Genomic DNA, 17,329 nt, shown 5'->3' with positions numbered 1-17,329 from the left:
TTATGTTAGATTTGTGCGTGTGTGCGTGTGTGTGTGTCAGATTTTCCATTAGCCGGTAATTGCCGGATTTTGGCTGATAAAATAAATTAACAGCTGATTATTTATTTGTTATTCCGGCCAAATTCTCTGGGGTAGCCCTGTGGCTGAGGAGAGAGAGAAAGCGAGAGGAGCCTTGGTCTAGGCTACTGTTGATTGCGAAGATGGAGGCCTTTTTCATTGAAGTAAAACAAAAGTTAGAGAGTACGCCTTTAGTGAAAAGCCTACAAGGCAGGGCTCCAGACTGCGATCATTTAGTTGCATTTTGCGACCCTTTGACTTGGCTGTGCAAGTAAAAAAAATTAGCGCAGTCTGGAGCATCTGTGCGGGCTGCACATTCATTTACCTCACTAAAAACATCCTATTTTTTAGGAGGCTAAAAACATGATTTGTTCAAACAGTAAAGTTCATTATCCCCATGATTCCTGTAATGAAAGTGTCTGCCTGCCTGCCCCTGTACCTGTTTCGCTGGGATCTGTTTCTGTGTTCAGCGAGCCACTCTCTCTCTCTCTCTCTCTCTCCTTTCCCGGGGAAAAAAAAAGCTCAGGGAGAAAGAAAAGTGTTCTGATTGTATAACATTTGAATATACAATTGCTGGGCAAACACAGCTATCCTGTTCTCACAGATGGAGAGAATATGTTCTCAGCTTTCTGTAGGTATACTTTTTATTTTTATCTCAATGCGCATTGGCCATTGGGAGTGCATAGGCCTCATTGGACAATAGGCTACAACAAGTTTTTTTGGACATTGTCACGGTTTCGGCTCGGGCAGGCTTCGGCGGTCGTCGTCTCCGGAGTACTAGCTGCCACCGTTGTATGTTTCGATGTTCGTTTGGTTTTGTCTTGATGTTGTACACCTGTTATCGTTTAGCGTTCCTTATTGTCCTATAAGTTATCGTTGGGTTTGTCATGTGTTGTGTGTGATTGAACTTGCTGTCGTGTATGTCTGTGCTTCGTTCTCTCCTCTGTGTTGGAGAAGTTCCCGCACGTGTTTGTGCGTTATTGTTATTTTGTTAGATTTTACGCCTGTGTGCGTAATCGCTCGTATCCAAGCTCTTTTGACTCATTTTGAGTTTTGGTTCACTAAAGTCTATTGGACTAAGTTCCTGCGTCCTGCGCTTGATTCCTGCACCACACCTTCACAGCACACCTTCTGACAGACATTAAATGTACTGTTAAATTAATACATGGCTACTATGAGTGGGTATTATCTTTAGAGTTAGTGATCTAGCTAATGTGTTTTGAGTGTTTCCACTTCCTCAGGTGGTGAATTAGCCCCAAATAAATTAGCCTATGATATTAGAGCACATAAAGATGCAAAAAAAAATGAAAATTCTGGAGCTCTATTTTAAAAGTAAGATATAACAACAATTGCATCATTGTCTACCTACAATGCATGACAATCACTGGATTAGTAGTCTATTACACTGTGAATTACTTTATAATCATGGGCTGGTGCCACCAGGGGAACATTTTAATCTGGAGCCCTGCTCAAATGGGAATGTCCTCCGTATGGAAATGTTTTAATATTGTAGTAAACAAAGATGAGAAGAATGTTGTCGCGGCCAAATGTAGGCTACTGTGCAACTCGTTCTTCAGGTAGGAAGCAATTTTTGAACTTTCCTTGTTTATTGTAGGCCTATTTATTAACCCAAACCAGTTCTTTAAAATATGCTAAATGTGTTTTGTTTCAATCTGTTGAGACATTTTCGTTGGCTAAATTAAGTTAGATCTGTCTTTTTAATTGTGTGCTCCGTATTTAGTTTAAGATGGGTTATAAGTAGGCATGTTGTAAAATAAATATAATTAGCCTATTTCTGTCATTTGTTGGGTATGGTAGGCACTAGCCTTTCTTGGTAATTGCTGCAATATAGCCTGTTCAAAACTTTTGTGAAGGTTTAAACCCGTTTGCAAGTGTGTTGTTTCATTCTGTTGAGCCATTTTCTTTGGCCAAATTAAGTTCCAACTGTAATGTTGTGTTTACCGCAATATCATTTATCCTGTTCGTATTTTCCCGAAAAACAATGGCTTGACTTACTTTTGATATTACTCTAATAAAGTTTAGAAACGTTTGTGAAGATTTGGTGTGGTTTGGCTATTAGCCTAATATACTGCAGGCCTATGATATGAAGGCACTGCGCACCGGTGCTCCAACTGACTCCGACAGCTGAACTTGAGGTGAGGAAGAATGTTTTAGGCCTACCAGAATTACTCCTATCATATAACAATATAATGCTCATCTTTCAAAAACATATTTGAATCGAAAATTTACGAATTAGCCTCTTTCTGTATGCCTATATCTGTATAGCAGACACAGTAACCTATCAGACAAGTACAAATAAATTCATGTCAGTGTCTTAGCATGCCGCCAGCATATCTCTATCGCTCAGGGGCTAGGCCTAAGCTTCTCTTCCTTTATATTATTAAAAAAACATTCATATAATACAGTGGACACCTAAGCCAATAGACCTACCCAGCAAACAGGGGACGTCCTGAGGACATTTGGCAACATTCCCACTATGTCCCTTAAGGGTTTCGGCACAACATTATCCCACTGATGTTCTGGGAATGTTCTAAGAATGTTAAGTGATGGTCCCAAGGGAACGGTCTCTGGGGGACCTTCGTCTAGTTCCCTGTAAGTTCACAGGACGTCACTGAGGACCATGTCAGGACTTTTTTAGGACGTTCTCAGGACTTTCATTTTACTAGTCCTTAGGAAATCGCGTAATAGTCCCAATGGAATGTTCTCTGAGGGACCTTTGTTTAGTTCCCTTGAAGTTCCCAGGATGTCACTGAGGACCATGTCAGGAATATGGCAGGATCTTTTTAGGACATTCTCAGGACTTTACTAGTCCTTAGGATGTCGCATGATGGTCCCAAGGGAACGTTCTCTGGTTTGTTCCGGAGACGTTTTTCGGACATTGTGTCATGGTCCCCTGGAGGTTCTTGTCACGTGATGGTCCCAGTTGTCCCAAACCATTATAAGTAAAGTAAATGGTATGGGGTTTTTAAGGTAAGTGGTACACTGTTCAGCTAAAATAGTGTAGAATCTTTAATCAATGACAATATGATTACATTTGACATGATCACTTAATATTTACTTTTCAATATGACCCCACCTGAGATTTGAACTCACTACCTCTGGATTTGGGGTATGCTGATCTTTCTGCTGCACAACAATTTTTTGGAAATCCCCTACACATTCATTACCTATAATACATCTCTGCACTTAGCAAAAGAGTGCCATCTGCCCTGCTATTTTAGTTATCAGATAATCTGACTATTCTCTCATTGATTTCATTTCCTTATTTCGGCAATTTGAGTTTGGGTTTTCAGAATGGTTGTCTAATGTTGATGGGGAAAATTATTCTGTTTTAATGTTACTCCTGAATCACTATGATAAATGTAATAGTTTTTCTTCAGTGTATTTATATTTTAGTATTATTATTATCTCCTTTTTCGATCTTGTCTCATTGCTGCAACTCCCCAACAGGCTCGGGAGGCAAAGGTCGAGTCATGCGTCCTCTGAAACATAACCCGCCAAACCACGCTTCTTAACACCTGCCTGCTTAACCAGGAAGCCAGCCACACCAATGTGTCGGAGGAAACACTGTTCAACTGACAACCGAGGTCAGCCTGCAGGTGCCCAGCCCGCCACAAGGAGTCTCTAGAGCACGATGAGCCAAGTAAAGCCCCACCGACGACACTGGGCCAATTGTGCACCACCCTATGGGACTCCCGATCACGGCCGGTTGTGATACAGCCGGTGATCGAACCCGGGTCTGTAGTGACGCCTCTAGCACTGCGATTCAGTGCCATAGACCGCTGCGCCACTCGGGAGGCCTCTTCAGTGTATTTTTAACAGAGATGAGATTTACTTTGAAGTGCTAAGTGTAGGAATAGACCTACAGGTGAAATCAGTCATTAATACAGACATCGTGGAATAGCAGGAAGCTTGGAATGCTGTGAACCAAGAGGTTGTGAGCTCAAATCCTAGATGAAGACATGTTAAATAATAATTACAGTAGGAATAAACATACACAATGTAATCAAGTTGAAAACACTGCATGTTAAAAGCACTGTGTGTGTTTGTATGTGTGTCCCTAGCATTTCCAAAAGAAAAAGAGCAGTGACTGGATCAGTGGTTCACCAATCAGGGCCTTGATGGTCATGGCAACAGTAACAAAGGATGATGAGTAATGAAACTAGGGTGCGTGTGCCCTGGTTAAAACTAATATTTTTTGTGGGAGAACGTTTCTTTGCGACCATCAGATGATGTCCCCGGGACAAACTGGGAACTAGACAAAACCTTCAACGGACCATGACACAACATCCCAAGAATGTCCTAAATACTTCCTCAGGGATGTCCTCGTGACCAACCGGGAACTAGACAAAACCTCGAATCAAAAATCTAATCAAATCAAATTTTATTTGCCACATGAGCCAAATACAACAGGTGTAGACATTACAGTGAAATGCTTACTTACAAGCCCTTAACCAACAATGCAGTTTTTTAAAGAAAAATGTAAAATAAAAAAGTCTTAATTAAGAAAAATAAAAAATAAAACCAAATAGCTAAAGATCAGCAGTAAAATAAAATAGCAGTAGGGAGGCTATATACAGGGGGGTACCGGTGCGGGGGCACCGGTTAGTCGAGGTAATTGAGGTCATATGTACATGTGGGTAGAGTTAAAGTGATTATGCATAAATAGTCAACAGAGTAGTAGCAGCGTAACAGAGGGGAATGGGATGGGGTTGGGGGGGGGGGGGGGGCAGTGCAAATAGTCCGGGTAGCCATGATTAGCTGTTCAGGAGTCTTATGGCTTGGGGGTAGAAGCTGTTGAGAAGCCTTTTGGACCTAGACTTGGCGCTCCGGAACCGCTTGCCGTGCGGTAGCAGAGAGAACAGTCTATGACTAGGGTGGCTTGAGTCTTTGACAATTTTTAGTGCCTTCCACTGCCTGGTATAGAGGTCCTGGATGGCAGGAAGCTTGACCCCACTGATGTACTGGGCCGTACGCACTACCCTCTGTAGTGCCTTGCGGTCGGAGGCCGAGCAGTTGCCATACCAGGCGGTGATTCAACCAGTCAGGATGCTCTCGATGGTGCAGCTGTAGAACTTTTTGAGGATGTGAGGACCCATGTCAAATCATTTCAGTCTCCTGAGGGGGAATAGGTTTTGTCGTGCCCTCTTCGCGATTGTCTTGGTGTGTTTGGACCATGATAGTTCGTTGGTGATGTGGACACCAAGGAATTTGAAGCTCTCAACCTGTTCCACTACAGCCCCGTCGATGAGAATGGGGTCGTGCTCAGTACTCTTCTTTTTCCTGTAGTCCACAATCATCTCCTTTGACTTGATCACATTGAGGGAGAGGTTGTTATCCTGGCACCACACGGCCAGGTCTCTGACCTCCTCCCTATAGGCTGTCTCATCATTGTCGGTGATCAGGCCTACCACTGTTGTGTCGTCGGCAAACTTAATGATGGTGTTGGAGTCATGCCTGGCCATGCAGTCATGGGTGAACAGGGAGTACAGGAGGGGACTGAGCACGCACCCCTGAGCGGCCACCGTGTTGAGGATCAGCGTAGCAGACGTGTTGTTACCTACCCTTACCACCTGTGGGCGGCCCGTCAGGAAGTCCAGGATCCAGTTGAAGAGGGAGGTGTTTAGTCCCAGGATCCTTAGCTTAGTGATGAGCTTTGAGGGCACTATGGTGTTGAACGCTGAGCTGTAGTCAATGAATAGCATTCTCACGTAGGTGTTTCTCTTGTCCAGGTGGGAAAGGGCAGTGTGGAGTGCAATAGAGATTAAATCATCTGTGGATCTGTTGGGGCGGTATGCAAATTGGAGTGGGTCTAGGGTTCCTGGGATAATCGTGTTGATGTGAGCCATGACCAGCCTTTCAAAGCACTTCATGGCTACAGACGTGAGTGGTACGGGTCGGTAGTCATTAAGGCAGGTTATCTTAGTGTCCTTGGGCACAGGGACTATGGTGGTCTGCTTGAAACATGTTGGTATTACAGACTCAGTCAGGGACATGTTGAAAATGTCAGTGAAGACACTTGCCAGTTGGTTAGCACATGCTCGGAGTACACGTCCTGGTAATACGTCTGGCCCTGAGGCCTTGTGAATGTTGACCTGCTTAAAAGTCTTACTCACATCGGCTACGGAGAGCGTGATCACATAGTCATCCGGAACAGCTGATGCTCTCATGCATGCTTCAGTGTTGCTTGCCTCGAAGCGAGCATAGAAGTGATTTAGCTCGTCTGGTAGGCTTGTGTCACTGGGCAGTTTGCGGCTGTGCTTCCCTTTGTAGTCTGTAATCGTTTTCAAGCCCTGCCACATCCGACGAGCGTCAGAGCCGGTGTAGTATGATTCAATCTTAGTCCTGTATTGACTCTTTGCCTGTTTGATGGTTCGTTGGAGGGCATAGCGGGATTTCTTATAAGCTTCCGGGTTAGAGTCCCGCTCTTTGAAAGCGGCAGCTCTACCCTTTAGCTCAGTGTGGATGTTGCCTGTAATCCATGGCTTCTGGTTGGGGTATGTACATACGGTCACTGTGGGGACAACGTCATCGATGCACTTATTGATGAAGCCAGTGACTGATGTGGTGTACTCCTCAATGCCATCTGTGGGTGGAGTAAAGCTGGTCTAGAGTTATTTTTTTTATTTTTTTCTCTGGTTGCACATTTAACATAGAAATTAGGTAGAATGGATTTAAGTTTCCCTGATTAAAATCCCCGGCCACTAGGAGTGCTGCCTCTGGTTGAGCGTTTTCCTGTCTGCTTATGGCCTTACACAGCTCATTGAGTGCTATCTTAGTGCCAGCATCGGTTTGTGGTGGTAGATAGACAGCTACAAAAAATATAGATGAAAACTCTCTTGGTAAATAGTGTGGTCTACAGCTTATCATGAGATACTCTACCTCAGGCGAGCAAAACCTTGAGACTTCCTTAGTATTAGATTTTATGCACCAGCTGTTGTTTACAAATATACACAGACCGCCACCCCTTGTCTTACCAGAGTCAGCCATTCTATCTTGCCGATGTAGCGTATAACCCGCTAGCTGTATGTTATCCATGTCGTCGTTCAGCCACGACTCAGTGAAACATAAGATATTACAGTTTTTAATGTCCCGTTGGTAGTATATAGTCTTAGGTCATCCAATTTGTTTTCAAATGATTGAACATTGGCTAATAGGATTGATGGAAGAGGCAGTTTGCTCGCTCACCGTCGGATCCTTACAAGGCACCCCGACCTATGTCCACGATATCTCTGTCTCTTTGTCATGCGAATGACGGCGATTTGGGCCTTGTCGGGTGTCTGTAGAATATCCTTCGCGTCCGACTCGTTGAAGAAAAAATCTTTATCCAATACGAGGTGAGTAATTGCTGTCCTGATATCCAGAAGCTCTTTTTGGTCAGAAAAGAAACATTTTGTACAGAATAAATTAAAAATAACGCGAAAAAACACACATAATAGTACAATTGGTTAGAGGGCTGTAAAACGGCAGCCATCTTCTCCGGCGCCATTCTGATCTCCGGCGCCCATGACACAACGTCCTGATGACTTTAGGCGACCATTTTGTGACGTCCTAACAACTCATTATTGTTTCAAAGTATGCATGCAATGCCCTGATGCATTTAGTGCTGAAATCTCAGACAGCTGAACCGTGAGGTGGATCATTATTATTTTAGGAAAGTAAAAACCAATAAAACAATAGGCTAAAGTTTTGCATATGCTACAGATCCAAACGCAAGGAATAGTGTTTTTATAATTAGTTATAGGCTGTTTTTAAGGACACATAAATGTGGCTAATTTGGCCAATATATCTAATTTATTGATGTCACTGGCTGCGTGGGTGGATGGCCTAATGGGTTACGCACCCAATGCATATGGATGACAGGTCAATTTCTTTCATGTCTGATAAATTAAATCTTACCGGTCACTTGTCCGGTACCAGATTATCCTAACAGAAACCCTGGTGTGTGTGCTTGCGTGTGTGTATACCTGTGTTGGTGGTTCTGTGTGGTGATGACAAAGTCGGAGGTGTTCCTCAACTGCTGGCCTGAGAAGCTCCAGGAGAAGGTGTGTGGTTTGGGATAGGCCTCCATGTCCACACGCAGGGACAGACTCTCCCCAGCACGCACACGCACAGTACTGTTATCTGACGGAGCCAGGTTGATGAAACCTCTATCTGGAAGACATACAACAACCCACAGGTCAGACACACTGACAGTCACCCACATGAAAATACCTTTGAATCTTCTTAACAAAACCACTCCATTTCCACTTTGGTTTTCCAATGAGTGTTGCAATAGTTTCACGTTATGGAAATACATAATATAACCCATTCAAATTGAGAATTTCAATATAGATCAGCAGTACACTGTAATGCCATATACTCACCATAGACGTCCAGCCAGATTGACTCAGAGCTGATCCCCTTCTCATTCTGGCCCTCACATCGATATCTCCCAGAATCCTGTGTCCCGACAGAGTTGATGTGGAGTGTAGCGCTGCGGACGTGTGTGATGGGCTCAGTCAGGATGCGTGAGCCATTCTCCACTGCCGGTTGCTGTGGAGACGAAGCCCACACGGCATCCTGTCAATCAACACCCAGAGATCTATAGAGATTAACCCTGTCTGGTCTGGGCCGCATTCCTTCCCTCCCCGGGCAGGGGGACAGGAGGGCTTTCCTCTCTCTCACACATACACACACACACACCCCTCAGGACCCTGAGACGCAGTAAACATACACACACAGCCAACTGAACATCACACTAGTTTCTCAAGATACTGATGTTTCAGACTTGGAGCATTTTGGACTCTCTAGCAAACGTTCTTCTGAGCTATTTCTTATAAATGTAAAAAATCTAATAAAAAAGACATCTAACTTTTGCTCTATTCCAATAAAATTCCAATCTCTTCCAGTCAGTCTATTGGAGAGCTGTCCTCTAGGTATCCCTCTAGCCTCCCTGGCCAACCCCCAGAGAGAGGGCAAAGGGTTCTCACCGTGCCGGGCGGAGCGGCCCACTTCAGCTTGATGTCTCCGTTGACGTTGGTGGTGCTGCAGGTCAGGGTGAGATTCTGGCCCCGCGTCAGGACCACCCTCTTGGGCCCCTGCATCTCAATCATAGGAGGCACATCTGGGACTGAGTTAAAAAATGGAGAATATAAAATAAACTATATCACTGATACAGTACTTCACATCCCAGAACACAAACACAGGAGTGAATGTGCGAGTGCCTACATGCGCAGATGCACGCACAGTTAATGTTATATTACCTGGTCGCACAGTCAGATCATAGTTGTGTGATTTAACGAGGGCACCGCCCAGTCTGCCAGTGCAGATGTAACAGCCCTCAAAGGCCTTCTTAGTGTCATAGATAACTATGCCCCGCTCCAGGCTGGCAGCATAGTGGAGACCATTAGGGAGGGCACTGCCATGGCACGGCTCCAGGCGCAGGTTGACCACTCCCGGGTCGGTTGCTAGGCAGGGGATGGAGGCACTGTCTCCCGCACGAGTCAGGATACTGAACACTATGGTCTTTCTAAAGGCATTATCAGGATCTGCCAAAAACAAACAACTTTAAATCAACAGTGTGGTATGAAAACAGCCTCAAGTATATGGAACGATGTCCAGAGTACTGTGTGTATAGTTCTGAGAGAAGAGATTAGGAGATTGTGCTAATTATGTTATTCAAACATGGAGACAGATCCAGTTGGATCTTTAGCTAATAATCAATCAATCGCTGACACACATACACACATGCATGTGCACACACAAACTGAAGGCACTTTCCAAGAAATAAGCAGTTCTATCCAGATGTACTGCCCTATGGTCATGGTACTAGTCCAGGTAGTGTTGAAGATCCAAAGACTGATCCAAATACCAATCAATCCAGTAAACACCTTCATGCACAAACACACCCACACACAGTTTCCCTCTAAAAAAAGGTTTTATCACTTCCTCAAAGAAATGTTTACAAGCCTCTCTGAGATCAGACAAAAAAACGTTACCTTTCTCGCTTACAAACTTTGTCCCACCCCCTCTTTCTCTCTTTTTCATTCACTTACTCACTCACTCACTCACTCACTCACTCACTCACTCATACCCTTATACCAGTGGTTCTCAATCCTGGTCCTGGGGACCCAAAGGGGTACACATTTTTGTTTTTGCCCTAACACTACACACCTGATTCAAATCATCAACTCGTCATCAGGCTTTACCAGGCAGAACCACTGCCTTATACACATAAAAACTCTCACATACATGCCAACACAGGCACACAGGGCTATGAATGTTGAGTCAGAAACACACACACACACACACCTTTGACGTAGACGTAGACAGAGCTCTGCTCTCCGGTTCTCTCCTCCAGACAGATGTATCGGCCCATGTGGCCAGGCTGAGCTCTGGGGATTTTCAGGATGGACGCCCCATTAGTCCGCTCCTCACCCCTCAGCTTGGGACGGTCCTCCCGCTGCCATTGCACCACCTGGTCACCCTGGCAAAGCAGGCTGAGGGGGGCGTTGAGTGGAATGACCAGGTGGAGGCCTCTGGGGGTGATGGTGGGTCTGGCGCTGCCTGTAGTAACATGGTTGGGATGGTCATTACAGTATTGATCAAACAGGCTCTGGATATCATACACATAGTCACTGAAAACGTAATCATAACACGTCACAGTCCTCACTCAGAGCCATATAACACATAACATAAAGGCTGCAGCACAGACATCATAACAGTTAGTTTCCAATAGACCTTGATCAGTTTCTTTAGGCTAATGACAATTCAGTTTTATATGGGAGGCTTTCACTAAATTGTGTTTAGGTGGATTAAGGGTGAAGAGTACAGGTATGATTAACAAAATGGAGTAAATAAGTAAGAAGGAGAAGTACCTTTCTTTAACAGCAAAGAGTGCACTGCAGGTACTTCAACAGTAATACTAGGCTAGAAATCAGAGGAGGCTGGTGGTAGGAGCTATAGGAGGATAGGCTCATTGTAATGACTGGAAGGGAATAAATGGAACGGTATCAAACATATCAAACATATGGAAACCACATCCATTTCATTTATTCCATTCCAGCCATTACAATGAGCCCGTCCTCCTATAGCTCCTCCCACCAGCCTCCTCTGCTAGAAATGTACGTCAATACTGAGGATGGGTAGACAAGAGCCTCAGAGCTTGTTTTGCATGCACTTTGATAGTAATACCAATCATTATCATAGCACTCCTAGCAATATATTGACACCACTTTATGACTGAAAAATGACAGGTGAGTTATCGCTTTGGCAAAGATGTAAAACGATGCACCATGTACAATTCTTGGCACAACTTGAAATATACCTGCAGCAATATCAGCATGGGAGGAGTGTCATATTCATTTTGCCTTGAAGGCCAAACAAGTTATCTCCCGTCCCATTCCTTATGTGCCCTTCGGCTCTTAACCCAACATAAATATTTGTGTATGAAATAGTCAACTAGAACACTTTAAATATAACCTAAATAAAATTTGGCAGAGGATGGGTTAGAACAGTGGAAAAGAAAAAGAAACCACAGGCACGCAGCACAAAATAAACTCCACCTTCAGAGCAGACAACCCCTGCACAGGTGAGAAGCAGGCAGAACTGGCCTACCTGGGCTGTGTCCAGGACAAACACACACCAGGTACAACATACTGTGTGCTGCTCTCTTTAACAGACCACCAATCAGCCAAAACCCACCATGCAAACCAACCTGGACTCAGAGCATTTCGTATTATTCTGTATGTAAATCTGAGACACCCAATTTGGCATGATATGTTACGTTTCATATGGTACGTATTAATTTGTGGATGTCCATCACCCATTTAGTATGATATGTTACGAATTACAATTCGTATTACAGTACCAGTCAAAAGTTTGGATATACCTACTCATTCAAGGGTTTTTCTTTATTTGCACTATTTTCTACATTGTAGAATAATAGTGAAGACATCAAAACTATGAAATAACACATATGGAAAATGTAGTATCCAAAGAAGTGTTAAACAAATCAAAATATATTTTATATTTGAGATTCTTCAAATAGCCACCCTTTGCCTTGATGACAGCTTCGCACTCTTGGCATTCTCTCAACCAGCTTCATGAGTTAGTCACCTGGAATGCATTTCAATTAACACGTGTGCCTTCTTAAAAGTTAATTTGTGGAATTTATTTCCTTCTTAATGTGTTTGAGCCAATCAGTTGTGTTGTGACAAGGTGGGGGGGGGGGGGGGGGGGGGGGGGTATACAGAAGATAGCCCTATTTGGTAAAAGACCAAGTCCATATTATGGCAAGAACAGCTCAAATAAGCAAAGAGAAATGACAGTCCATCATTACTTTAAGGCATGAAGGTCAGTCAATACGGAACATTTCAAGAACTTTGAAAGTTTCTTCAAGTGCAGTCGCAAAAACCATCAAGCGCTATGATGAAACTGGCTCTCATGAGGACCGCCACAGGAATGGAAGACCCAGAGTTACCTCTGCTGCAGAGGATAAGTTCATTAGAGTTACCAGCCTCAGAAATTGCAGCCCAAATAAATGCTTCACAGAGTTCAAGTCACAGACACATCTCAACATCAACTGTTCAGAGGGGACTGTGTGAATCAGGTCTTCATGGTCGAATTGCTGCAAAGAAACCACTACTAAAGGACACCAATAACAAGAAGAGACCTGCTTGGGCCAAGAAACACGAGCAATGGACATTAGACCGGTGGACATGTGTCCTTTGGTCTGGAGTCCAAATTGGAGATGTTTGGTTCCAACCACCGTGTCTTTGTGAGACGCGGTGTTGGTGAATGGATGATCTCTGCACCGTAAAGCATGGAGGAGGAAGTGTTATGTTGTGGGGGTGCTTTGCTGGTGACAATGCCGGTGATTTATTTAGAATTCAAGGCACACTTAACCAGCATGGCTACCACAGCATTCTGCAGTGATACGCCATCCCATCTGGTTTGGGCTTAGTGGGACTATCATTTGTTTTTCAACAGGACAATGACCCAACACACCTCCAGGTTGTGTAAGGGCTATTTTACCAAGAAGGAGAGTGATGGAGTGCTGCATCAGATGACCTGGCCTCCACAATCCCCCAACCTCAACCCAATTGAGATGGTTTGGGATGAGTTGGACCACAGAGTGAAGGAAAAGCAGCCAACAAGTGCTCAGCATATGTGGGAACTCCTTCATGACTGTTGGAAAAGCATTCCAGGTGAAGCTTGTTGAGAGAATTGAGTGTGCAAAGCTGTCATCAAGGCAAAGGGTGGCTATTTGAAGAATCTCAAATATAAAATATATTTTGATTTGTTTAACACTTTTTTGTTTACTACATGATTCCATCTGTCTTATTTCATAGTTTTGATGTCTTCACTATCATTCTACAATGTCAAAAATAGTATAAATATAGAAAATCCTTTGAATGAGTAGGTGTGTCCAAACATTTGACTGGTGGTGTATATGTTACGAATTTGCAAAAAGTACAATATGTAACACATTTTCAAAACGTGTTATATATTACACATTTTCAAAATGTGTTATATGTTATGAATTTGGAAACTTACAATATGTTACGAATTTGCTCAATGAACGATATGTTACGAATTCTAGCTAGGTGGCTAATGTTAGCTAGCTCGCTAACGTTAGATAGGCTAGGGGTTAGGATTAGGGGTTAGGGTTAAGTTTAGGAGTTAGGTTAAAGGATTAAGGTTAGGGTTAGGGGAAGGATTAGCTAAAAGTGTTAAGGTTAGGTTAAGGGTTAGCTAAAAGGGTTAAGGTTAGGGTTAGGGGGAAGGGTTAGCTAACATGCTAAGTATTTGCAAAGTAGTTAAAAAGTCGTAAGTAGTTGAAAAGTTGCTAATTAGCTAAAATGCTAATGTTGTCCGTCATGATCTTCAAACTCGCAACCTTTGAGTTGATAGACGTTCAGGCAGCAGGTTAGGTGAAGGGTTAGGTAAAACTGTTAGGGTTAGCTAACATGCTAAGTAGTTGCAAAGTAGCTAAAAAGTTGCTAATAAGCTCAAATGCTAAAGTTGTCCGTGATGATATTCAAATCGCAACCTTTGGGTTGCTAGATATTCGCGGTATATGCCCACCCATCCACCCTACTTTCGTTTTTGCCTTAAGCAATCTTCGTACGTAACCATATGAAATGTAACATATCATCATAAATGGAGCGTCTCGGATTTATGTACAGAATAATACGAAATGCTCTGAGACCAGGTTGTGCAGATTAATCCCCCCTCCCTGCACTCCACTCTACAGAAGAAAGCATTCCTCTATTTCAGGAAGCATCACTTTACAGGATAACTGACATTATTTATCTGTCTTTGCCTGTTTTCAAGTGGGTGTTTTTTGGATTGATTCTTCAACCATGTAAGCAATCACAAGCAGTGATAGACCTACCACTCACAGCTCCATACTGCTCAATAAAGCTTTAAATTAAATCTATAGGTGAGGCATGCAATTATAGGTGTGACATTACATTCACAGGCGAGGCATGTTGTAAATTGTGTCAAATATGTTTTATATGGTACATGAAGCCCTAACACCAAAACACCATTACAAGGCTTAAAAAACAGAGTTTGAACGCAAATGTTGATATAAAAATTGTTGATATAAAAATGTATGACAAAAGCCTCTCTGTATTGGCTAGGCTAATGGTCACAAAAAATATATAAAACGCCACAGGCCCACAGTAGGTCTATGCAAAACCAATTCTTAGAAAATGCCACTGCTTATTTGCCTACTTCCAAAGAATTCCTCTACATTTCCATAATGACAGTTATATGCTGAGATGACAAGAGATGACAAGCACAGCGCTTATCTGCGGCAATGACTCGAGGCTCTTGGAAAATAACAAACCATTTAGCGAGCCTATCCAAATAGTCCTACTAGACTATTGAACTAACGTTCCCAAATCATATAGTAGAAACTATTCCTAATTGTAATGTCTAACAAACATTTTTTAGCCTACAACGAGGTCACTTATCAATCTGTTCATAAATAAATCGCTGTTTATTTACTTTTTGCCAATGTCTCCGTGCTGTGCCCGGTCCACTAGATGAATTATTGAGATGAACGCAACCTGATGCTGAGCACACAAATATCTAATTTCCTCATTAGGTTTCAGTGACTTACTCAAAATGTAAAGGTACAGGTTAACCAACAGGCTATCTCTACGTCCTGAACGATCGGTGTTGCCAAAATCATAAACTATACAAAGTTCAAATCTGCTGAAAAAGGTGTAGGCTAGGCTACAATACAATTCTTAACTGAATAGAAATAACATATTTATAGTCCACAAAAAAAAGAACAAATAAATAATAATGAACAAAACAGTTTCAAAAAATCTATTTAGTATAGTGACCAAGGTGATCATGTTCGTGAAGTGTGATCAATCACCACTATGTGGTTAAAATATACTTCTGTAAAACAACAACTAGCCTCACAACTGTTGGCAGAGAGACTATGTTGACCAATATTATGTCTTACCTGTTTGGAAGGATAACTGTATCAAGACAGAAAACAGTACCCAGTGGTATTCCATTATTACAATTCCATCTATATTGTAGTGCGGTGCCAATGTCTACCATAAAGCGCTCCCGCTTGTAAATGTCGCGGATTGTTCGGCAGTTCAGTGAAGGCTTAAGACATGCAGTTGAACGTCTTAAACGCACAATACAGCGGGGTATTGTGTTGAAGTACTAGGATCAACTGGTGGTGATGTTGTGTTGAACTGCGTCCATAGAGGTCGTTCGTGGGCAGGGGAGGGTGCGGGTTGTGTGGCATCAACAATAACAAGTATTTCAATCACATTCAATGCATGCCAGAACATCAAAGCAATACTTTGCATTGGAAGAATAGCTGCAGGAAGTAGGGGTGCTGAGGGTGCTGCAGCATCCCCAGATTATAAATATTATTTTTAATAATAATACATATTATTTGAAATAAAAAAAAAAATTTCTCACAAAAGTAGTTCACTGGACCTTTACTAGTATTAGCAGACCGATATATACATATCTTTTCAGCATCTCTGCTTTGGTAAAAAAGGTAGTTGTATAATTAAGAGCAGTATCTTGCAGGATTCAATAGTTGGAATTGTAAGAGTTGTTGCCCTGTCCCTTTCTCTGCAATTGTCATTATAATGGAATCCAGAAAAACAAAACCCTGTCCTCAAATATTTACATCAAAAGGTGCAAAGTTATGGGCAAAGACCCAAAACATCCACATCAAATCAAATATTTTTCTTGATCAAATAACATGGAAAACAACCACTTTCTGTGCAGTATTAATTTACCATCCTTACAAACCACTTAATGTAAATGTACATTACTGTATTGTACATAGGCTGGTCGTCTAGGTTTGTACCTGTAGACTTTCCAGTTGCACTGGATAAGAGTATCTAATAAAATGGAAAAGGAATACATTATAATTATCTGTACAAAACAGTTAATCTGATAATTATCTGCCGGGGCGTCAGGTAGCTTAGTGGTTAAGAGTGTTGTGCCAGTAACCGAAAGGTTGCTGGTTCTAATCCCCAAGCTGACTAGGTGAAAAATCTGTCGATGTGCCCTTGGGCAAGGCACTTAACCCTAATTGCTCCTGTAAGTCGCTCTGGATAAGAGTGTCTGCTAAATGACTAAAATGATAATACTTGTAGAATTTAAAAATACTTCCAGGTTCTTGAAATGCTTTGCAATTGCTACTTATTTCTATGTGAAAACTGAAGTGGTCTAGACTCAAGTTACAAATGCTGGTAAACACTTAAATACATTTAGTTTACATTTTTTTCACAGAAGTAGTGCACTGGGACTTTACTAGTCCTGCATTAGCACACCCCCAAAGTGCTTCCCATGGCTATGGTTGGAAGCCCTGAGGATAAAGTCCACCAATAGTTGATGTGACAGATTTATAGTAGACCTAATGGTTAGTAATGTGTATGCAATATTTGAGTATCAGTGGCCTAATGAATATATTTTAGTTATTGAGTTTAACATTTATGGTGAGTTAACAGATTTCAGTATATGCCAATTTTTTCAGACTGGGAAAAAAATAAAATAAGTTTAACCAAAAATATACACTACTGTTCTTAATGTTTTGGGTCACTTAGAAATGTCCTTGTTTTCGAAAAAAGAAAAGCATTTTTTTTGTCCATTAAAATAACATCAAATTGATCAGAAATACAGTGTAGACATTGTTAATGTTGTAAATGGCTATTGTAGCTGGAAACGGCTGATTTTTTATGCAATATCTACATAGGCGTACAGAGGCCCA

At 42.4% G+C, this 17,329-nt stretch overlaps 1 protein-coding gene across 1 annotated transcript in view; it reads right to left on the bottom strand.

Annotated features, from left to right (window-relative positions):
- Nucleotides 1-15,771, bottom strand: part of LOC311131465 (mast/stem cell growth factor receptor Kit-like) — a 45,517-nt gene extending 29,746 nt beyond the window's left edge. Inside the window, exons 1-6 of the mRNA XM_084164479.1 lie at nucleotides 15,548-15,771; nucleotides 10,372-10,626; nucleotides 9,324-9,608; nucleotides 9,051-9,190; nucleotides 8,445-8,640; nucleotides 8,046-8,232 (exon numbers count right to left, since the gene is read on the bottom strand). Coding sequence (XP_084020605.1) covers nucleotides 8,046-8,232; nucleotides 8,445-8,640; nucleotides 9,051-9,190; nucleotides 9,324-9,608; nucleotides 10,372-10,626; nucleotides 15,548-15,602 — 1,118 coding nt within the window. The 5' untranslated portion in view covers nucleotides 15,603-15,771. The remainder of the gene's footprint in view (nucleotides 1-8,045; nucleotides 8,233-8,444; nucleotides 8,641-9,050; nucleotides 9,191-9,323; nucleotides 9,609-10,371; nucleotides 10,627-15,547) is intronic.
- Between the last annotated feature and the right edge of the window lie 1,558 nt (nucleotides 15,772-17,329).

This window comes from Coregonus lavaretus, assembly GCF_964263955.1.
Source record: "Coregonus lavaretus genome assembly, chromosome: 6".
Classification (NCBI taxonomy): Eukaryota; Metazoa; Chordata; class Actinopteri; order Salmoniformes; family Salmonidae; genus Coregonus; species Coregonus lavaretus.
The sequence above is the reverse complement of the archived record's forward strand: the minus strand, read 5'-3'. Positions and strand labels throughout refer to the sequence as shown.